Here is a 24,048-nt window from a genome sequence, read left to right as displayed (position 1 = left end):
AATTCAATTAGAGGGAATTTAAATGAACTATAATTACTAACTCGAATTTTGAAACGATGATGAAGTATTGGATAAATTGGTGTTATATTAGAAAATAATCTAATCGAAATAATTTTCTTTCGTGTGAAGAATTTTAAGTTAATTCAAATGTTTTTAATAGTTCATTATATAAGTCATAAATGATCAAAATTTCATTGCATTCGGATCATTGAATCCGGAGATATAACAGCTCAAAGTTGGCTATCGGATAATTATACCTTTTTCTAGAACCTTTAAAACTTTGTGTAGAATGATCCGATCTTTTCCAAATTTTGACCACTGATACACAACTAGTTGATGAACTTACAGTAAAAATTTGAGAATATTTGATGCCCTTTTCGAAAAGTTACAGCCAGTTGAACATTTTTTGAAAAGTGAAAATTTTACCTGTCCCAGTTATTTTGAGTATCCCCTGTACCACTCACCATACTGCTGTTCACGATGAGTGGTATAGCCCTGTTTGTATATGTTGAAAACATGGAAAGGAATATTGTTTTTTGTTATTTTTCTCATTGTTATCCAGTGTTCGTACATAATAAATCTAATAAGAATATGTTACTCATTCATAAATATATTGCATCTATCCAATTAATTAGTTTAGGAGTAAGGAACGTATAAGAACGGTCGTTTTGAATAGTAGGGAATGAAAATTGTCAATACACTTACATTCACACTTCACACCTCATAATCTGAAGCTAACGGATGAATTCTGCAATAATTGGATGAATTTATAGGTAGAAAAATGAGTCTTTATTGGGGTAGGTAGGGCTTCATGTGTCTCGAGCTCGTTCTTTTACGTCCAAGTACTCGAAGGAGTAACATCGCTAAGGAATTCCAACGTTGGCAGGAAAAATCAAGTGATCTCTGTATTTTTTATAAGTTCACCAAACGTTTGAGATTATAAGTTCACCAAAAGTTTGAGATTACCAACGTGAGTTTATTCAAGTAGAAAAAAGTTTATTGAAGAAGAACGAGACAGTGATTAGCAGTGATTTGTGGAAAGTCAGGACCCATTAGATCTTGGCCACGTTTTGGCGGGTCTAACCCCAAGCTACTCCTGGACGTTCTCCGATCCCCCTGTGCGAACCACAGTGGGTTGATCTGCGCCGTAAACCAGCGACTATCTACAGTTATCAGCGAGATCCGCAGCACCCGCCAGAGTCTGGGCACGTGATGAACACGTGGTTCATCCGTTCCAGCTAAGCCGGCCGACCAACGTCCCCCCCCTCCCCCCCCCCCTTATACACACATACAAGGATGGGAACACTCACTTTCAATGATTTACACTGCTATTTTCTCAGCTCAGAAGCGTGCAATCAAGAAACGATGTATGGACGACTTTTGCATTGTGGTTTTGTCTAAAACATTGGCGAATGGAGTAGGAGTCGCACACGCATACCGAAGTCATGAGGGAGCTGCGAATGCAACTCTCCACGAGGTGAATGTAAATTACATTCACCTCGTGGAGAGTCGCTTTTACAACTCTGTCGTGACTTTGGTATGCGTGTACGACCCCTACTCTATTCGGCAAAGTTTTAGACAAAACCACAATGCAAAAGTCGTCCATACATCGTTTCTTGATTGCACGCTTCTGAGCTGAGAAAACAGCAAGTGAGTGTAAATCTTTGAAAGTGAGTGTCCCCATCCCTGCACACATACACCAACCACACAGTGAGTAAAGGGGCTGTTCATAAACCACGTAGACCAAATTTTGGCCATCTCAGACCCCCCCCCCCTCCCCCCTCGTAGACTTTTGTCCATACAAAAATTTTGAAATTTGTATGGAGCGTAGACTTTGGCCAGAAAACCCCCCGCCCCCCCAAAGTCTACGTGGTTTATGAATGGCCCCAAAAATAAATAAAAAAATAGTGAATAGTAGACCGAGTGCGTTGTTTTGTTCTCTGATCAGCCCGTTCGCTCGTTGTCTAGCCGACCCTGGAAAAGAGGCGGGTGTAGCCCACCCTGAACGGCTTCCGTGGCTTAGACCAGAAGTCAGGGATTTGGAGTGTCAGAGCCCTTCTGGTTCGGCACTCTAGTCAGGAATTGTTCTCTCGTAACACGTGTTGGAGACATAATGCCACTGCGATCATTAATTTAAGGGCGACCAATGAGGGCTTCGTGGTCGCCAAAGTAATTTGGGTCTTCTTCCTTATCTTCTTCTGAAGCAGTTATGCGCCTCCAAGGTGATCGACCAAGCAGTTTAAGTAGATGCTGGAATGTATGACGATCGTGCTGACAGGACAAAGGCCGGTGGTGACAGCGGGTGACTTCAATGCTTGGACCATGGAATGGGGAAACTATTTTACGAACCAGCGGGGTCAGATCTTGTTTCAAGCCAGTGCGGATATGCTAGTTGTCGATCTGGCAAATGTCGGAACCAATAGTACCGATGTTACTTTCTGTAGTCTTGGCCTACAAAGTAGTTCAAACAGGAGGGTAGACGATGGCTACACTCACAACAATCACCTGTTCGCTATAGTATCGACTACAACAACAGCAGGCAGCGGGTAGCGGAAGAGGCGGCTAGGCCAAGGCAGAGCCCTCGTAGATGGAAGACATCATACTTCAACGACGAAGTATTTAGAGAGGTGCTCAGCCGTGAGCGAAACCTACTCGGTTTAAGCGACGACGAGCTGGTAGCGGCGATTTCGCGTGGGTGCAATGCGACCATGCCTAGGCAAGTCCACCCTAGAAATGGAAGACCTCCGGCTTACTGGTGGACTCGAGCGATTGCGGACCTGCGCCGTGCCTGCCAACGGGCTTTTCGGCGGATGCAGCGAGCACGATCTGAGGATGTTAAGGGCGGGGTGAGAAGAAAAAGCGGTCCCGGTTTTGATAGCGGTCTGTATTATGATGCTTCAACTGTAAATGGTCAAATACGATATCTTAAAGGTAAGTACAATGCATATATCAAAGGACGGTCTTCCACTTACAATTCGGTGGCCTTTGCACCTCGCTCACCCTACGAACCAATTCTACCCTCTTAAATGATGCGCTATCTAAGGGTGATTCATGTTGTTTAGTGTGATATTCTAACTATTTCGTACAGTCTTACTTTTCTATTTTCAGGAATTCAGATTACACGGACTTCGCGACGGACAGGCTACCGACGACCAGGAACGAGAACTCGAGAAATAACTTCACTGTAGAATATTTGAGGTTATATGAATCTATCACTATAATCACGAATATCAAATCTACTTCGCTTTACCCTATATATCTGGGATTTATCCCCAACAAATTCAATAAAGGACGCCTTCGTCCAACACACACTCTGCAGAATTCACTTTAACTTTGAGATCAAGAGCTGCCCAAAATTTCACTTTGCACTCCTTCAGCTACTGGTGGAAAAGTATGGCCGAGATCAACCGGAAACTCCTCTGGACCGATTTTCCATCGAACAATGACATTTGTCATTCGTTATGCGGCGACGCTTTTACAGCAGAACGCGGCGCTTTAAAGGCGGAGGGCGACAAGGTTGCCAGTTTGCCGTTTCCTGCGTTGACAGTCTCCCCCGGGTGTGATCCGGAGTTTTCCGGAGTTTCACAGAATCCTTTCACGTCAAGCAATGCCAACCGTGACACCGGCCGCAGCAGAGTTTTCGAACCTATCTGCACCACCGCCTGTCGATTTCGGCCATCTAGGCTTGGGACAGTTCGGACTATCCGCCCACGCTCCCATCCATTTCTCTTCGTTGGCTCAGCTACCATGACCAAGTCTCCTGCTTCTACGGGACGGGCTTCCTCGAACCACTTCGGTTGCCTACGGATCACCGGCAGATATTCCACTAGCCAGCGCTTCCAGAATACATTCAACTGCCGCTGGATCAGCTCCCATGATTTCCCTAATATTTCTCGTCGGGCTAGCTCACGGTAATGTCCGTGTTCAGAAGCTTCTCCTTGCCCGCTACGTGGTCTTATTCCGTTTGAGCTCAGTAGCAGGAAGTGGTTGGGCGTAATCGCCTCTGACTCCTCAGCTTCCAGCGGCAAATACGTCAGAGGCCTTGAGTTTACCAACCTTTCAGCCTCCACGACCAGCGTCTGCAGCCCCTCGTCATCAAGCTTTCCCTCCGAATATGCTTCCTGCATTGCAGCCTTCACGGATTGAACCAGGCTTTCCCACGCTCCGCCCATGTGTGGGGCTCCTGGCGGAATGAAGTTCCACTTGGTGTTGGTACTGGTGAACGTCGTGGACAGTCCCTGGCTAATTTGATGTTGTAGCACTCGATCGGCTCCCTGGAAGTTCGTCCCGTTGTCACTGAAGAACTCCGCGGGCGGACCTCGACGGCCCACGAATCGGCGGACACACGATATGCAGGATTCTGTTGATAATGTATACGCAACTTCAAGGTGAACGGCGCGCACTGTGAGACAGGTAAACAACGCGATCCACCGCTTCACATTAGACCTTCCCAGCTTGACGATAAGGGGGCCGAAGTAGTCTACTCCGGTGTAAGTGAAGGCTCTCTCGTGGTGGGCAAGACGCGCCGGAAGGAGCGGCGCCATCGGGGGAATCGCTGGCCTCGCCCTGCGAATCTTACATAGTGCGCAGTCCCGGCTTACTTTCTTGACGACTGACCGTAGTCTTGGGATATTATAGAGCTGGCGAATCTCATTCACCACCGTTTCGGAATTCCCGTGCTGACAACGTTGATGGAAATCCAACACCAGGAGCTCCGTAACACGGTGTTTTCTAGGAAGGATAATGGGGTGGCGAACGTTAAACTCTACTCCTTCCACGGACCCGATTCGACCACGCTCGCGCAACAGGCCGCGGTTGTCTAGCATCGGCATCAGCTGGAAAATTGAGCTATGTTTTCCTATAATTTCCTGCCCACTTACGTTAGGTGCTTTGCCGGACAGTGCCATGACCTCCTCTGGATATGTTTCACGCTGCATCACTTTGAAGATGGCTTCTTCTGCTACCTGCAGCTCCGTTTGTGATAACTGCCCGGTACGCAACGGCCGCTTCTTGTTCGAATTGTTCAGGAACCTTATCGCGTACGCTATTGCTCGTAGCAGTCGATTCCAGGAAGAGAACCGGGTGAAATCAATCGGGGGCACGAAAGAACAGTGGTGCAGGGTTGATGCGCGCATTTCTTCACTGGTAGCCGGCACTGGATCCTTCAAAAGAGGCCACTCGTTCTCTGGAAGTCGCAGAAAGTCGGGTCCCCGAAACCATTTGCTGTTGCGGTCGAAGTATGGACCACTACCCCACTTCGTAGCTTCATCCGCTGGATTGGCCTTCGACGGTACCCACCGCCAGTCACTCGAAGTAGTGTGTTCCAGTATCTCTCCTACTCTGAATGAAACGAACTGCCGATAATTCCTAGGGTCGGATTTAATCCAGGCCAGTGCCGTTCTGGAATCTGTCCAGAATATCATCTTGGATACGGGAATGTTGTGCTCTGTTTTGACAAACTTCGACCATCGCACACCCAAAACACAACCCTGCAGCTCGAGTCTCGGAATTGACCAGGGCTTCAGCGGTGCGACCTTGGCTTTAGCGGCGATTAGGCAGCACTGTGACCCATCACCTGTTCCTAGCGTTCGTAGATATATCGCGCAAGAATACGCTATCTCGCTCGCGTCGACAAAAACGTGGAGCTCCGAGTTGTAGTAGGTATTTTGACAAGCGTTACGGAAGTAACACCGCGGAATTCGTATTTCTGCGATGTAGCCTATCATTTGCACCCACCTGTGCCACTTTGAGTAAATTTCCTCGCTGACTTGTTCATCCCAAGCGGTGCCCGCTCGCCACAAGTCCTGGATAAGAACCTTCCCGTGAACGATAAAAGGTGAGAGTAACCCTAAAGGATCAAACAGGGTCATCACGCACCGCAAAACTTGCCTCTTCGTGGGTTTCGTGGCTGTACGGATCAGTATTTGGACTTCCTCGCTCATCTGAGTAGAAAAACTCAGCTCGTCGCTGGACGGACTCCACAGCATTCCGAGAACCCTTTCGGGATTCGCACTGTCCATCAAACTTATCTGCTTATCCGATTCAAGCTGTTCCTCGTCCAGCATTTGAAGCACCACGCTACTGTTGGACCGCCAGTTGTGCAGCTTGAAGCCGCCGTTGCCATGCACGGTTCGTACATCGCGTGCCACCTTTGCTGCCTCTTCCCATGAGCTAAAACTGGCCAAATAATCGTCGACGTAATGGTCGTCGACAATCGCTTTGGCTGCCTCCGGATAAAGCTCACTGTGTAGTTCCGCGTTTCGGTTTTTCACAAATTGAGCTGATGCGGGGGAGCAAGTGCTCCCAAATGTGGCTACATCCATCACGTAGACCGTTGGCTTATCGATCGGCTGGGCGCGCCATAGAAAACGCTGAGAGTCCCTGTCCTCTTTTCGGATGCGGATTTGGTGGAACATCTCTTGGATATCCGAGGTAACGGCCACCCCATACAACCGGAATCGGAAGAGAATAGCTGGGAGAGATGTGAGTTGATCCGGACCTTTGAGGAGCTCACTGTTCAATGATACGCCGTTGACTTTGGCTGCTGCGTCCCAAATGACTCGGACCTTCCCTGGTTTTTTAGGGTTCATCACTGCTCCGACTGGGAGGTACCAAACTCTCCGGGGATCTGCTGCTTCTATCTCCGCGATTGTGGTCTTGTGGGCATAGCCTTTCTTTTCATACTCGACGATTTGCCGATGGAGATTTTCTTTTAGCACTGGGTCACGCTCCATCCGACGTTCCAGACACTCCAGTCGTCGTACTGCCATGTAGTAGCTGTCGGGGAATTCTACTTGATCTTTTCGCCAAATCAGCCCGGTCTCGAACCTGTTCCCCACTCGCCGGGTCGTAGCTTCCATGATGGCTAACGCTCGCTCATCTTCCTTCGCAAGGGACGGTTCAACTGGCCTGGAACCCGTTTCTTCGACAGTGTAGAACTGCTTCACCGCTTCGTGGAGTTTCTCGTCGCAGGAACACTCACATACATGGAAGCTATAGGATTCTTGCTTACAGCTCCCTTGAGGACCGTAGACACACCACCCTAGTCTGGTTTTCACCGCAACTGGAGCTGTTTCATCACCTTCCCGAACTTTCAGTGGTACTGCTAGTCGCAAATTGTCCACCCCTATCAGAATTTTGGGCACCGCGTTTTGATAACTGGCAATCGGGAGCCCCTTCAGGTGTTTGTGACGTTCTGCGCCTTCATCTACTTCGAAGCTTTGACCGGGCAGTCCAAGGTTGTTCACGGTTCTTGCGTTGAGCAGCTTGTAGCGTTTCTCCTGACCGAGCCCTGTAATCTCGATCGTAATTTGCTGTGAACTCTTCTCAACTCGTGAGGTGTTACCGGTCCACCGAAGGCACAATGGCAGTGGTGCACCCTTGACACCTAGTGAAGCCACCAGATCACTCTCCACCAAGGTCAAATCCGAACCTTCGTCGAGGAAGGCAAACGTGTCGACTGAACTACTCGTGCCGTGGAGTGTCACCGGAATGATTCGAAAAAGCGTTCCGGAAGTTGGGTGGCGATGGGTGTGATTTTCTGCCACCTGAACCACGGTCTCCGAAGATCGTTGAGGGCCCTTGGAGGAATGCAGGAGCGGATGATGGCGGAACTGGCAGCCGTCGATGTCGCACGTTTTCCGTCCTCGGCATCCACGTCTTCCGTGGTTGTATAAACAATTCTGACATAGGCCGAGCGCGCGTACTTGCTTCCAGCGCTCGTCAACGTGCAGCTGCCTGAATGCATGACAGTCGCGTACTCGGTGGTCTCCTCTTTTGCAGTAAGCACAGTTGAACTGCTTCGACTCCTCCTTCGAATCGTAGGACGATTTCACGATTTCCTCCGACAATTCCTTCGCGTGGGAGTTGACGAATCCCTTATTCTTCGGACGGTCGCGGGCACCGCTGCGTTTTACGTCCGGTTCGAAGGTCACCACACTTGTTGCATCCTGCACCACCGCCGCCATGTAATCGCCGAAGGTCTTGAGGTCCACCTGTTGAAATCCCCGTTTGTATCCTGCCCACATCATCCGTTGGTCCGCAGGAAGCTTTGCCACTAGTTCCTGAAGCAGCGATGGGTTTGAGAGATGAGCACGTTCGTTGGCAGCCTCAATATGGTCGCATAACGCTTGCACTGCCATGCCAAAATCGATAAGCCCTTCGAGTTTGTCCGATCTTGGAGCTGGGATTTCTCGCACCTTCCGTAGTAGCGCATTGATCAGTAGCTCCGGTCTTCCAAATCGCATTCGGAGCGTCTCGATCACCTGTGGCACAGCTGCTGGTAGGACCAATCGACTGCGTACTGTTTCAAGCGCAGGCCCCGATAGGCATCGTTGTAGACGGAGCATATTTTCCCCATCCGAGAATCCACAAGCTTCGGTTGTGTAGCGGTAGCTGGAGATAAAGATCGGCCACTCTGCGGGTTCGCCGGAGAATCGTGGTAGTTCTTTAGCCAGGGACTGCCTTGCTGCTAGCTGCTGCTGCGTTGGACGTACTAGTTCGTGGTTGGGAATCACTTGGTTGTGTTGAACACTTTCTGACTGACGAGGGGTCTGAGACAAATCAACCGCGCGCGAGGGAGGGTTTCGCGATTGCAGACTGGTTGAATTTAGATGGCTTACAAAATTGTACGAGTTGTCGTTACCAGAGTGCGCGAGGGAATCTCGCAGCTGCTCTCGGGGATAGATTGGAGGAGTATACGTTTCTTCCGGGCGCGCGTTGGTTCGCAGCTGCTCTCGGGAAGATGGAATGTTGGTCGTGGGGCAATGGTTTATGTCACATTGGTTTGGATTTTCAGTGAAATTACTCAAGGCTTGACGCTTACCTGGATTTTCCGTCGGACGTATCGGACGGTTTAGTTGACTTACCGAGGAGGGGCCCTTTTGGCTTACCGGCACCTTAAGTGGCCAGACTTGCTCCGGACGGAAGGCTCCACCGACTGCTCCGGATTCGTCCAGCAAAGACCGACTCGCTTTCGGGATAGTTCCGGTAGGATGCTGCATGCGCGATGCTCCTACCCCCGGATTTGGCTGAACTCGTTCCGCTCGCTGAACCGGCACGGCGGGTTGTTCATTGGCCTGGAAACGTTCGAGGACCTTTCGACACAATTCCAGTTGGGCATGGAGATCGGCGAGTTGCTCAGAAGTTGGGTTGGCGCGCTGCTCGCACTGCTCAATCCTTTTCTTGAGCTCTTTCATGGCCACTTTAGGATCTTTCTTGCGCTGCAGAGTTTCTACAGCACTTGGTTCGAGCACCGAAAGAGGAATAGAAACGACAACCGTTGCTGTTGTCCTCGGAGTCTCTGTCGGTGGTAACGACCGACGGGGTTTCGGTACCAGAGGAGCTCCAGGAGGAGGCGGCGTTTCGAGTCGCTTGTTGGACGAGGGCGATGTTAGCGCATTGGTTTCTTCGCATGGGAAACCATCACCGCGATTGCCTTTCGCATCGGCTCCGTCGAGCACCCTGTCGATCAGCTGTTGCTGCTCATCCAAATGACGGCGCTGTAGCTGTATCTCCATACGGGTGCGTTCGAGCTGTTGCCGTTCCACCATCTGACTCAAACAAACGGAGAACACCGACGACGTACTACGGTGACTGGACGCACTGTGTACGGTGATAGCGTCATCGCTTTGCCGGCCGGTACAGTGGCCGCAAACCCAAGAGTGATTTGCGATGTTCTCATCCACCCCCGCGCAGGTATAATGGCTCCACACATCGCAGTGGTCACACTGGACCATGTCTTCTACCTCGTCCGGTCGCTGACAGCCAACACAGCCGCCTATGGGGCGATCGTCATTTTGTCCTTCCATCATTGCACTCGAATTTTGAAGATTTGTTAAGGGCGGGGTGAGAAGAAAAAGCGGTCCCGGTTTTGATAGCGGTCTGTATTATGATGCTTCAACTGTAAATGGTCAAATACGATATCTTAAAGGTAAGTACAATGCATATATCAAAGGACGGTCTTCCACTTACAATTCGGTGGCCTTTGCACCTCGCTCACCCTACGAACCAATTCTACCCTCTTAAATGATGCGCTATCTAAGGGTGATTCATGTTGTTTAGTGTGATATTCTAACTATTTCGTACAGTCTTACTTTTCTATTTTCAGGAATTCAGATTACACGGACTTCGCGACGGACAGGCTACCGACGACCAGGAACGAGAACTCGAGAAATAACTTCACTGTAGAATATTTGAGGTTATATGAATCTATCACTATAATCACGAATATCAAATCTACTTCGCTTTACCCTATATATCTGGGATTTATCCCCAACAAATTCAATAAAGGACGCCTTCGTCCAACACACACTCTGCAGAATTCACTTTAACTTTGAGATCAAGAGCTGCCCAAAATTTCACTTTGCACTCCTTCAGCTACTGGTGGAAAAGTATGGCCGAGATCAACCGGAAACTCCTCTGGACCGATTTTCCATCGAACAATGACATTTGTCATTCGTTATGCGGCGACGCTTTTACAGCAGAACGCGGCGCTTTAAAGGCGGAGGGCGACAAGGTTGCCAGTTTGCCGTTTCCTGCGTTGACAGAGGAAGAACAAAACGAACGGTGGGTGGTGTTCGCCACTGCTTAAGTCACGCTAAGGACTGAGATGAGAGCCAGCTAAAAGGCCTGCTTTGAGGGTCTCTGTCAAAATGCCAATACAAATCCATGGGTTGATGTCTATAGGATCGTGATGGCCAAGACAAGAGGTGTAATGGCTCCAACAGAGCAGTCTCCAGAGATGTTGGAGGGGAACATCGGGAGGCTTTTTCTACGACATGATCCTAGTCCTTGGCCTTATTTCATAGGACAGTCGGGGACTGGGGCTGGCGATGAGGAGATGGTCACCGATGAGGAACTTGCGAAGATAGCAAAGTCCCTTTGTGTAGTGAGGCCCCAGGTCTGGACGGAGTTCTGAACTTGGCTCTATAAGTAGCTATTGCAGAGGTTCCCGGAATGTTAAGGTCTGCTTTACAGAAATGCCTGGACGAGGGAAAGGTTCTATTGCCAAAGGTGGGCATCCGTCGGCATATAAACCAATATGCTTGATCGGCACGGCGGGGAGGGAAGGTGCTCAAGAAGATAATACTCAGAAGAATGTTGAGTCACACCGAGGGTGTAAATGGTCTCTCGGGCAACCAGTTCGGCTTCCGGAAGGGGTGGTCGATCGTAGACGGAATCCTGTCGGTCACAAAGACAGTCGAGATACCGCCGAGATAGGGGCATTTGCCAATGTACAGTAGTAACTCTGGCTGTAAGGAACGCGTTCAATAGCGCCAGTTGGGCAGCTTTTGCCAATGCGATCCTGCGTCTGGGGATACTTTGGTACGTGTAGAAGATTTCCGAAAGTTACTTCCAGAATCGAGTACTAGTTTACAACGAGGTGGGTCCGGCAGTTGTAGAGGAGTGGATCCATGTAACTGGAGTTGGCTTACCACAAAACTGAGATGATGGTTGTGAACACCCGAAAGTCAGAGCAGCAAGCGGTGATCAGTGTAGCTGATTGCACTATTACTTTGAAGCGCTCCGTCAAACACTTTGGGTGATGATCGATGATAAGCTCACCTTCTTCGGAAGACACGTTGATGCTTGCAAATGAGCCTCCATAGCTATAGCGGCACTACTGTCTCGGATGATGTACAATAGGTCTGCGGTATGTGTCAGTAAACGCAAGCTTCTGGCTAGTGTCGCTTGGCCATACTAATATATGGCGGCCCGGCTTTGGGCATAGCGCTAAGCTACCTTGGTTAGCTGGAAAGTACTTATAGACTAATATTCCTGAATGTTGCGAGCGTGTACCGTACCGTGTCACAGATGCGCTCTGCGTCTTCACTGGTATAGTGCCTGCTATCGGTATCCTTGTCGGGAAGGACATAGAATGCTATATCGTTTCGGTCATGCGGATTCTCCCGAATGTCCGGCTTGTGCTGGTTTAGAGGAAATAGCGGAACACGTTTTGTTCGTGTGCCCACGTTTTCGAACAATGTGTGTCTACTTGCTTACCAAATGTGGGAAGGTCACAATACCGGACAATCTTATCTAGAGGATGTGTAGGGATGAGTTTGGCTCAAATGCCGTTTCAACGGTTATCACTCACATCGTCTTGGAGCTGCAGAGAAGGCGTGGTCTCGGAGATAGGCTAGATAGGTGGTCCAAGGGTTCGAATTCGGCAACGTGGGTGACACCGATGCCCTGCGGTCAAAAGCGGTTGAAAAAGGGGTCCTCGGCAAGGCCAGGGCAGGTGAAGGCCCCATGTTGGCACGTCTTTCTGCGTGCTGACTGCGGGAGCCTTATTTACGGGAATGTCAAATTGCTGTGTACGCGGTATCAGTTCTTGATTCTTACTGTGCAGATGGTAGTATGGTGTCGATTGTGTCTGCCTTCCGAGGACAAAGGCTGTGGTATGGACCACTCGGGAAACTGGCTAAGCGCCAGCATGCCACCTTGGTGAACTCTCCAATACGAGTCATAGATGTTCGTTGCTGCAGGTAACGCAGCTAACCAATGTTCACTAGCCCCACTGGACCTTCCTATTCAGGTGTCCGTTGAGCAGATTATCCCCTCATGGTTTAAAAGCAAAAAAGAGGGGATCTGAATGGTATTTTAGGCGATCCCAAGGGGTTTCGAGGGTTCTAGTACATGATTTTCTTAAGTTATTTTCTAGGATCGAGTACTAGTAGGTCGGAAGTGCTTTCACATAACCTCATAAGCTCCGCAGTTCCAATTCCATTTCCATCCTAGTGTCCAGGGGATTTTCAGGGGGTCTGAGGGGCGTTTAGAAGGATTCATAAGGATACTAGGAGATCTCATAGATTATTTTTTTTGGAGTTTCAGGGCGTTCTAGGAGTCATTGGAAGGTTCGAGGGGGTCACAAGGGAGTTTTAGGAGGTCCCAGGATGATTAAGCGGGGTGTATGAGAAGGTTTCAAAGGCGTTTAAAGGGGTCTCAGAGGCTTTCAGGGAGGTTCCAGGGAGTTCCAGAAGGGCTGCAGAAGGTTGTTTAAGGGATCGCAAGGACCTTCAGGGGTCTGCATGAGGATTCATGGGATTGAATGGGAGCTCTGGAGAGTACTAAGGGCGTCGAACAACCCCTGACTTAAATTATGCTTTCTTTTAATGCCCTGTTTTATTTTACTAACATTTTTATTTTATGCACCCCTATCCCATGACATAAAAAGAGGTTCAAGAGTATTTTATTGAGAGCAATCTATCATCAACATTTTTATACATTTTGGGCTATGGGGTAGATTTTCAAAGATTTGCTTGGTGAGAAATAAATAAAAAGAACTTCAATGCATAGTTATGATTTTTCTAAAGTATTGTTTGTCGTAATAACTCGCCACACCACCTCTCATTAAAACAAATGAATCCTCCTGAAAACCACTGGACACCCTCCTAAACCTACTGTAAGCCCAGATTAAGGGCGAACGAGACGATTTATTATCCGTCATTTGTCTGGTGCCACTAAGATGGTAATCTCAGATTCTACTTCATATAATGAAACCAAAATTTATCATTGTGTTTGCTCACTTACAATGCGCATGCTGATTGTTTTTCAGCCTCTTCTGTGCGATAGAAATTACCTTCTTCAAAATCGCGAGTCATATTTTTAGAAAGAGAGGGAAGATAGACAAAATAACACGGCGTCCTGTATCACCTTAACCAACAAAATAAATCTGGCGCTTGATTTGAATATGTCGTATGTTTGCTGTGATTCGACCTATTCCAATCGAACGCCAGAAATGTAAATATTTCCTGGAAGTGATTGAGTCTAATCTTGAAATTGGAACTTGATTCACCGAACAGAACTCACTCAATAATTAATCCTATTAATTGTCGCAATCACTGTGATTGCTTTCGAGCAAGGCATTTTTCATTATCCTGATTATTCGTATTCACTGGATACCATCATCAGTAACCGAAGGACCATCCACAGCACAAGACAACCTCCAATCCAGTTCACAATGGTTCAACCGTTGCAAATTCTGTGGCGATTCAATTTGGCGGTGCTGCATCTGATGGAAACGGTGTACGGCTTGCGATGTGTGCGATTCGACCGAATGAAAATTTCAATATGTGCCAAGTATTCCAAGTATGCTTTTGTCAAGTGGCTCTGGCTTTTGGCGGTTGTGCTGGCCTTATGCCTGTCCTCCTATGCTTTCTATGTCTGGTACTGTGTCAAGCCGATATCAAGAAAATATAGGAAACAGTGGATAACTATTATTATCGTGTGGTATCTGAACATCTTGGTAGCAGTAGTGATCTATTGGCAACAGTTTATTGGCAGTGAAAGAATTTATCAACTGAATCGAAAATTCATTAGACTGGCAGAGGAACATATGTGAGTATAATTGAAATTATTTCAATTTATCGTACTTTTACAAAAGCATTCCTAGCCAAGACTCCTTGAAAGTACTAAAACTTCCTGAAACAAAAATCCCTTGTAGATCATTTTGCAATAACATTTTTCCTCAGAACACAGGTAAATTGAATGGGCCAAAATCTCATTACTCGTTCCACCGGAATCATTCGCAGGTGCAGCTCAGCAATCAAATACCAACAACTGCGGTATCAGTCAGTATTACTAGCGTACCTGGCGGTGTCCATTGTCGTACTGTGGTTAAACATGAACCCAACCTATCGGCTGTACTCGACGAGCGATCTGGCCCTGTCGGTGGTCCTGACGGCACCAATCACCGTCTGCTCGTTGACGGTCTCCCGCTATTGTGTGAATTTTTTAACCGTCAGCTGCATTCTGGACGACACAAACCGTGACCTGGCCCGGCGGGTCGACCGATTCCATCGCCAGCATGCGAGTGCAAATATTAGCGCGTATAAATTAACGAACAGCGAGCTCAAATTAAGCGATCACCTGGACCGGTTGATTATTCAGTACGATAAGCTGTATGATGTAGTTGTGGCGATAATTGAAATTTATTCGCCGTCAATCTTGTTCCTGCTGGTTTTGGACTTTGGCCAGGTGACATTTCAGGTGAGTATTGCATGAATTGGGAACGGGAACCGATTGCGGCGAGTGCGTTTGTCAGATTGGAACACGGTTAGTGCCGCTGGAATTGCCTGTGGGATGTTGACAACATAAGCTGTGTTGGAAATTGATGTCGATTACTCATATCAAACAAGCTGAAATGAAGAGAAATATGAGAGTTTGATTATGAGCGTCATGTTTGACTAGCATTAGGAGTGTGTATTAGGTCAGTTGTCAACAGGGTCCATTAGAGTGATTGGTGTTATGGTTTAGTAATCTGATGGCGTTTGTTGATAATTATAGTAATTATGAGGCTATTCGTCGTGGACCACCCGAAATTATAATCATGTAATCAATCATAAGTGTTTCCATGCTTAGTTCAATTCTTGGTTCCTCAATTTACGCCTGAATTTTGATCGAAGTTTACAACTAGATTTGTGTAAACAATTAGGTACTTGGAAGTGCAGTTGAACAATAACAGGACAGTTACATATTCAAGGACACAGCTAGCACATACAAATGAAACTTTGCCTTTGCCTTTTGCCGGAATTATGGCAAATTCATCAGAAAAGGCGTAAATTCTGTGTACGGACCTGCTGTAACAACTGCATTTGTTAGCTGTGTAACCAGCGACTAGTTATCGTTTTCAGCAGCATGTTGCTATTCTGAATAAACCACCTTTTTCAAACCTTGGCTCTCGCGACCTCCCAGTCTGTTGTCACCCCGCTTTTCTTAGAACAATCGAAGCGTGCCTGCTAGCAGTTGGGGGGTCGCGAAACGAAGGTTGGAAAACTATGAATTAGACAGAACGACAGAACCGGAGATGGCTCAATATACGATACAATTTTGTTTGGCGACATAACTACAAACAAGGGTATGTTTGCCATCAGTAATCTCACGCTCCCATATTCATCCTGTTCAAAAACAAGCAATTACGGCACCGATTGATTCCGTTCTTTTCGTTTTCATGCATGCCCACTTCTAACAAAAATACAAAAATAAACAAAACAAACAACGCTTCAATCCTTCGTTTTTCGTAGGATGAAAATGGGAGCCACATGCTTAATAAGGGAACCAATACCCTATTCCGGTATTTTTTGTACTGAACTGCAGCCCAGGAATGAAGCCGACGCATCACACAACACTTCGATACTAGAATAGCTGACTCAAGGCCAATGAAATCATGCGATGCTCAAGTTCGAGTCAACTCATCAGTCATTTAATTTTAAGTAATGGAAGAATGGACAGGTTCCGTAAAACGGGATAACTTTGATAGTTTTTCAGCGAATTTTACTAATATTTTTCCATGTAACAGTATTACAACTAGTTTTATATTTTTAAAACAAGTACTGGGGTATCAGTTATCAATTGGCTTCTTTAGTGCTGTTGAGATAATTCCATATTCTGAATCTGCATGCCAAACTGAGCCGAAATCCAAATTTTCATCAATTTTGGTGCCCGGGATCCTATTTAAAAATCAATTTGAAATTTGTATGGGAGCGATTTGTCGAATCACCCCTCGTCGCATTTTGTACTGAACGGAGCTGTCAAGCAGTTGCCCAGCTGTCAAAAGGTGATTTAAAAAAATCTCTTTGAAATTGATTTTAGATACCAAAATAAAGTTCTAAAAATCTGAAAAAAATCATAGCGGCTCAGAAAAAGGTGCTCTTTCGTTTAAAAATAAAAAATCATTGAATTTTTCTTTATTTAAAAACCCAATTTCAATTGAAAGATTCGATAACCTTTTATGTTTTTGGTTATTTTTAGTTTTTCATGTGAGCGAGAATCAGATTTTCATTTTGGGATAACTTTGATAGTGCCCTGAAAACACATCAAATCTTAAAAAATAATCACATATTTAAAGCTTAGGAGTATGAGCATGAAGGGAGAATCCTTGTGGAATATATCAGATAGAATTTTTATATCTAAATATTGCTTTTTTACTAAATTCTGCATATAAAAAAAGGTTTTACGAAGTACTGAGTGAAAAACACAGTGAATTTAGCTATCAAAAATCATTATTTTTGTCAAAATATATGTTTAACGGTACATCAATATACTATTCATGGTAAGTTTCTTTATATTGGGTAGTTTTTGAAAGTTTTATTAACAAATTTTGAACAACACGGATTTAACTACATGAAATTACAAGGACATTGTATACTTTTTTTTTGTTGAAGTGTAGAATTAGCTCTAAGTTAAAATACACATAAATAAAAACAAAAAAAATGTATACTTTTAGGCGTTTATTGATGTATGAAGATTTATGTCCCAATTTACAAAATTGCTTCCATTTCCTAAAAACACACTTCGTTAAGAGATTTAAGACCAGATTTGGAATCTACTATGATGGATCTTTTGAGAATAGGAGTCCATGCATTGAAAAAATAGCTGAAACTAAGTCGTATAGCAGATTGTTTGAAGGAGTTGACAAATTACAAAAATATCAAGAATTTTTATTTTTTGCCCAAAAAGTTGTATATAAACTAGATTTTAATAAAAAATCCTCTAAGAAGAACTTTCATATGTATAGAATTAACCTACGTTTGTCTTTTTCTTAACTGATTGAAGGAATTATAGTTCAAAGATAATCTGTACAATGCCTGTCGCACTATCAAAGATACCCCGCTTTACGGTACCCACCAATGCAAGGACAAAAGCGTCTGCTGAATTTAGCTCCCTGATTTGAGTTTGACAAGCGATAACACCGTTCAACACTAAATTTTGTTATGGGATGAGAAAAAAAAATAACAGGGGTTTGGGATTCTAGAAGTGTCATAGTGAAAGAATTTTTGAAAAATATTGAACCGGGCCTTCACAGTTCAAAACCGAAGTTTGTATGGAGAACTTGTGTTCATTGATATGTGCATTAGAACGCGCAGTGCATATTTTTAGGCGTTAGACAACTAACCCAAATACCGAAAACGCCTAAAAATATGCACGGCACGATCTAATACACATATCAATTGAACACCCCAAGTTCTCCATCAGAGTTTAAAATATTCATTTTCAATGAGTGAAATTCTTGTTGATTTTCGAAGATTCTCAACTGAGAGATCAAAATAAAATTCATTTTGGTGAATGAATTTTTTCACTTGTTCATTCGTTTTTCTGTCACTGACAATTTTCACTGAGAAACAAAACTAGACCATAACTCCCGATTGAACTTCAAATCATAACAAAACTTGGGTATAGTAATTAATTGGAATACTATCCATCTGTTCCATTTGTTCATTTAGTCAAACTTTGCGTTTGTTAACAGAAATTAATTATTTTACGATGTGCAAGAAAATACTCATGACAGGGAATTGAATGAAAAAAGAGAGGCATTCAGCTGACAATGAATGTGGCGAAGCACGAATGAAAAAATGAAAATGTAAATTTTCATTTTGTATTTTCGAATAAGATATAAGATACTGTCGCGTGCCCTGTTCAACAGACTGCGACCTCTTGAGGAGTCCTTCGTCGGCGAATACCAGGCTGGTTTTCGTGAGGGCCGATCAACGACGGATCAAATGTTTACCCTGCGGATGATCCTAGATAAATTTCGGGAATATAACTTGCAGACTCACCATCTGTTCATTGATTTTAAAGCAGCGTACGATTCAGTGAAAAGAAATGAGCTTTGGCAGATAATGTCAGAACATGGTTTTCCGGCGAAACTAATTAGGCTGATACGCGCAACGCTGGATGGATCAAAATCAAGTGTTCGGATCGCGGACGAAGTGTCTACGTCGTTTGTGACCTTGGATGGATTGAAGCAGGGGGATGCTCTTTCAAATTTATTGTTCAACATTGCACTCGAAGGAGCGATTAGGAGGTCAGGCGTGCAGAGGAATGGCTCTATCATCACACGGTCGCACATGCTCCTCGGTTTTGCGGACGATATTGATCTCATCGGCATCGATCGTAGGGCAGTGGAGGAAGCTTATACTCCTCTGAAGAGAGAGACAGCGAGGATAGGCTTGACGATTAACTCTACCAAGACGAAGTACATGATAGCGGGTAGAGACAGAAGCAGGCCTAGTGGTGTTAGTGCTGAGGTAGTGATTGATGGGGAAGTGTTTGAAGTTGTTGAAGAATTTGTTTATCTTGGAACACTTGTGACATGTGACAATGACGTTTCCCGTGAAGTGAAAAGGCGTATTGCAGCTGCGAATAGGGCCTTTTACGGATTGCGTAGCCAGCTTAGGTCCCGTAACTTGCAAACGCAAACAAAATTCGCTCTGTATAAGACGCTGATTCTTCCAGTTGCCCTCTACGGTCACGAAGCGTGGACTTTAAAGGAGGTAGACCGAAAAGCTTTTGGAGTTTTTGAGCGCAAAGTGCTGCGGACAATTCTCGGTGGGAAACAAGAAAATGAAGTGTGGCGCAGACGCATGAATCACGAGTTGTACCAAGTGTACGTAGATGCGAATATTGTCAAACGTATAAAATACGGCAGACTTCAGTGGGCTGGACACGTAGTGCGAATGTCGGAAGAAAGAATAGTGAAAACAATATTCAGCAGAGAACCCGGTAGAGGTAGGCGACTTCGTGGGCGGCCGCGAACTCGCTGGCTGCACGCGGTTGAAAAAGATCTAGGGATCACACGTTCGGGGAAACTGGAGGAACATCGCCCAAGACCGACGAAGATGGTGCTCTACTATACGCTCGGCATTGGAGTAAAGTTACTTTGTAGCCAATAAGGTATCAAGGTAGGTATTTTCGAATTTTTTACTCTCTGTTCTCCATACAAACTTCGGTTTTGTACTGTGAAGGCCCGGTTCAATATTTTTCAAAAATTCTTTCACTATGACACCTCCAGGGTCTTTATCTCATCCCATAACACCAAATTTTGTTAAATTTTGTCGAGCAGGATAACTTCGACCTAACTAGAGTTGGCCGGAGCAAGTGCTTAAGCAGCCTGGCTATTTAAACCGAATTATTCTACTTTGTCCATTACGTACTGCTGTAGTGCTCATTGCACTCCGCACATAAGCAGCAAGATTTCAGCCTGTAAACGGTGCAGTGTCTACCAAGTGAGTAAGACTGATGTAGTGCTAGCTCACTAGCCTAGCGTGGACAGCAGTGCATCTATATCAGTGGTGTCATCGTGGTTACTCCAAGTTACTCACTGAGTAACCAGCTCTTCAGTTCAAAAAAAATTTTTTTTTTCAGGAAGCAAAATATAATAAAATACCAATTTTGGTCATTTTGGGTGCACACTGTTAACGCCCTGACCACATCAGTTTTAGTGAATATGGATTTTTAAACAATTTGACATTCTGGACCGCCCCCTCAGGAAGCAAAATATTATAAAATACCAATTTTGGTCATTTTGGGTGCACACTGTTAACGCCCTGACCACATCAGTTTTAGTGAATATGGATTTTTAAACAATTTGACATTCTGGACCGCCCCCTCAGGAAGCAAAATATTATAAAATACCAATTTTGGTCATTTTGGGTGCACACTGTTAACGCCCTGACCACATCAGTTTTAGTGAATATGGATTTTTAAACAATTTGACATTCTGGACCGCCCCCTCAGGAAGCAAAATATAATAAAATACCAATTTTGGTCATTTTGGGTGCACACTGTTAACGCCCTGACCACATCAGTTTTAGTGAATATGGATTTTTAAACAATTTGACATTCTGGACCACCCCCTCAGGAAGCGAAATATAATAAAATACCAATTTTGGTCATTTTGGGTGCACACTGTTAACGCCCTGACCACATCAGTTTTATTTTATTTTAAAGCCAAAAACGCTTTATTTCAAAATTCCCAAAGAAATGGGTTATTTTATTATTACCACCAGCTGGGTGCACATCTTCAAAAATTTTCAGATCACTTCACTTCACTGAACTGAACTGAAACATTAGTATATTATATATGGTAAATTCACACCCTGTGTACTCCTCATGCATGTCCATGTTACGTTTGCGATACTGTCGTTGGATTGAAAATGATTAACTTTTTCTTATAACTTGTATACGGTTGATTTCTTGTGCATACATTTGGGCGTTTAAAATTTGTTTTCCTTGGCAATAATTTCCAATCAGAAAAATGTGTGTACATTTGCATTGATCCAATTTATACATGTCCTTGACAAATAAAAAACCAGTTGGAAACTTTAGCACACAGTTTTTGTTCCCTGATTCTTTATTTTTATGTATTCACTAGCTGACCCGGCAAACCTTGTATTGCCCATTTCAATTGTGGCTCTTGCACTACGACTCTTGGTTTAATCGAGATGGTTTTAAATTTCTCTCTTCGTATAAAGCTTATAAGAATTTCACAGTTTTTCTAATGTTTTTTGTTTACTTTCATAACACAGTCACCCTGCGAACAAATTGATCATTAGTTTTGATAATTTTTTCTTTCGTTTATTAGTTATATGTCTACTCATATACATTGGAAGGCCGGCTGAAGAGGCACGTTATCTTCCATTTTTGGCATTTGTTCCCATGTGTTTCATGATTCCACATGCTTGACTAAGAAAGGAAGGTCCACTATTTCGTAACAGTGTAATTCGAAAGAACAGCCTATTTTTAAAAGAAGGAAAAATCTCATATGAACTATGCAGTTTGGTTGCTAGTAAAACCCTTATCAGTGTAATTACGGAAAAAATCTACCATAGAGTTAACAGTTCAACTGCCATAAGCTACACAACAATGCCACTCGAAAGAAAAACCTTTGATTAACCCGTTTTGGTCATAGTTAGAAATTTAATTTCAGAAAATCGCCGTGACATCATTTTTCAACCGATATTTACAAAATTTGGAATGAAGACCGCGCTACATCCCTAGTTGCATGGAAAAATATTAAAATGGTTTTTTGGTTCTTGGGGGTTGAGTTATTGAAGGGGGGTCAAATAGGGTCAAAAATGGACCAACTTCCTTTTAATCACTGATTATTTGTGAGAAACACATGGAAAAAGATTGCAAATGTGTTCAATTATCGTTTTATTATTGCAAATGCATTGTTTAAGTAAATTGGGATTACCTGGTTCTGGTTTCGGATGTTCTGGGTCACGTTTGGGGTGCCTTCAGGAGACACATTTCGCAAGTTCCTGACACCTGACATTTTGCATAGCATAATTCTAAAAAATACATTTGTCATGTCCCATTCTACATAGTGTCGCAAATCAAGTATTTGGGAGGAATATTCAGAAATTTTTGGACATATTGACTACCATCCCGGATGTTTCGGGAACCTGGGGCTACCCGGAAATAGTGGCCTTTTCCCGAACAATTACGAAACCTGGCTTGCGACACGTCCAACATCATGATTTTGCAAATCAAGAGTGTTGGAGGTCAATTCGGAGGTTTTTGGACAATGTGACCATCAGAGGGAACACCGTCAAGCTCGGTATGAAGGGTTTCCGCGATGGCCAATCGGAGACAGCTGCCGGAATTCCAGGGGTTTTGTACCTTTCGTCGCCTGCAATCACTTATTATAACCATAATAAATATGAATATGGTATGGAGTTCGGAAATTCCCATAAAAAGTCCAAGGAAAATTATTTTCTCTCTTTATTTAAATTTGATCGGAAAACTTATTTGTGAATTCTTTTAGAAGTTTATTCAAAATTCTCGAAATCATTTTTGGTTTTTATTTTATGTTATTTCAACTTAAAGCTAATTCTACGCTTAAATATTTTTTTGGGAGATTTATTTGGCAATTTTTATAGAAATTCCAGCGGTAGTATTTGGAGGAATTATTCGTAGTTTCTTTATAAGTTTCTTCGGGAAATAATATAATTATTTCAACAGCAATTTCTGAAATTCCTGCGGCAATATTTAACAAATATTGTCGTAAATAGTTTTAAAGTTATTTTGCCAAATTCATCAATAATTCTTCCGCGAATTTATTCAATATTTTCAGAATTTTCCAGACATTATTTTCAACTTTCCTGCGACAACGTTTTCGGCAATAATTATAAAATCCTTTCAGAAGTACCTACTTTTGAAAATTTCTTTAAAAACTCTTATGAAAAATAATTTGAAATTTATTTTAGGCAATTTTTAGAAATTCCTTCATATTTTTTTTGAGGGATTTCTCCAGCAATTACTTTGCAAATTCATCTTACATTATGTTGAGGGATTCTTTCGGCATAATTCGGGAAAATATTCGTATATTATTTTGAACGTTTCTTCAGCAACTAATGAGAAAAAATTCGGAATTTATGAGAAAAAAAAATCGTTGATTCTTGTGAAGATTCGTATTCTTTTCTGCAAGGATTTCTCCAGGAATTCTTCCAGAGATTCCTCCAGGAATCCCTCAATAAAAAACTTCAGGGATTCTTCAAAGAAATCATCCAAGCATTCCTCCAGAAATTCCTCCAGCGATTCCTCGAGGGATTCCTCCAGGAATTCCTCCGAAGATCCCTCCAAAAATTTCTCCAGAGATTCCTCTAGGAATTTCTCCAGGGATTCCTCCAGGAATTTCTCCACAGATTCCTCCATGAATACCCCCATGGATTCCTTCTGGGAAACTGCCAGAAAATCGTCCAAGCATTCCTCCAGCGATTCCTCAAGAGATTCCTCCAGGAATTTCTCCGGCGATTCCTCCAGAAATTTCTACAGGAATTTCTCCAAAAATACTTCCAAGTATTCCTCCAGAGATTCCTTTAGGAATTCGTCCAGGGATTCCTCCAGGAATTTCCGCAGGGATTCCTCAAGAAACTTCTCCAGGAATTTATCCAGGGATTCTTTAAGGAATTAAAATTCCTCCAGGGCTACTTCCAGGGATTCCTCCAGGGATTCATCCAGAAATTCCTCCAGGGATTCCTCCAGGAATTTCTCTAGGGATTCCTCTAGGAATTCCACCAGGCATTCCTCCTGGCATTCCCCCAGGAGTTCTTCCAGGGTTTCAGGAATTTCTCAAGGAATTGTCCCAATAATTCCTCCAAGGATTCCTCAAGGAACTCCACCAGCGATTCCACCAGGAATACCTCCAGGGTTCCTCCAGGAATGTCTTCAGGAATTTCTCCAGAGTTCCTTCAAGAATTTCTCCAAGGATTCTTCCAGGAATTTCTCCAGACATTCCTCCAGGAATATCTCTAGGGATTTCTC

The 24,048-nt window shown here is 44.3% G+C and overlaps 1 protein-coding gene across 1 annotated transcript; it reads right to left on the bottom strand.

The window, feature by feature from the left end:
* Window positions 1-3,452: 3,452 nt before the first annotated feature.
* Window positions 3,453-9,809, bottom strand: LOC134290637 (uncharacterized). The gene has a single exon (XM_062857812.1). It carries the CDS (start codon window positions 9,807-9,809, stop codon window positions 3,453-3,455), a length of 6,357 nt encoding a protein of 2,118 aa, XP_062713796.1.
* Window positions 9,810-24,048: the final 14,239 nt, after the last annotated feature.

This window comes from Aedes albopictus, chromosome 3, assembly GCF_035046485.1.
Source record: "Aedes albopictus strain Foshan chromosome 3, AalbF5, whole genome shotgun sequence".
NCBI lineage: Eukaryota > Metazoa > Arthropoda > Insecta > Diptera > Culicidae > Aedes > Aedes albopictus.
This window is presented reverse-complemented; position numbering and strand designations above follow the sequence as displayed.

Coding starts and splice junctions, on each gene's coding strand:
- LOC134290637 (XM_062857812.1), bottom strand. CDS start 9,809: ATGGAAGGACAAAATGACGATCGCCCCATAGGCGGCTGTGTTGGCTGT.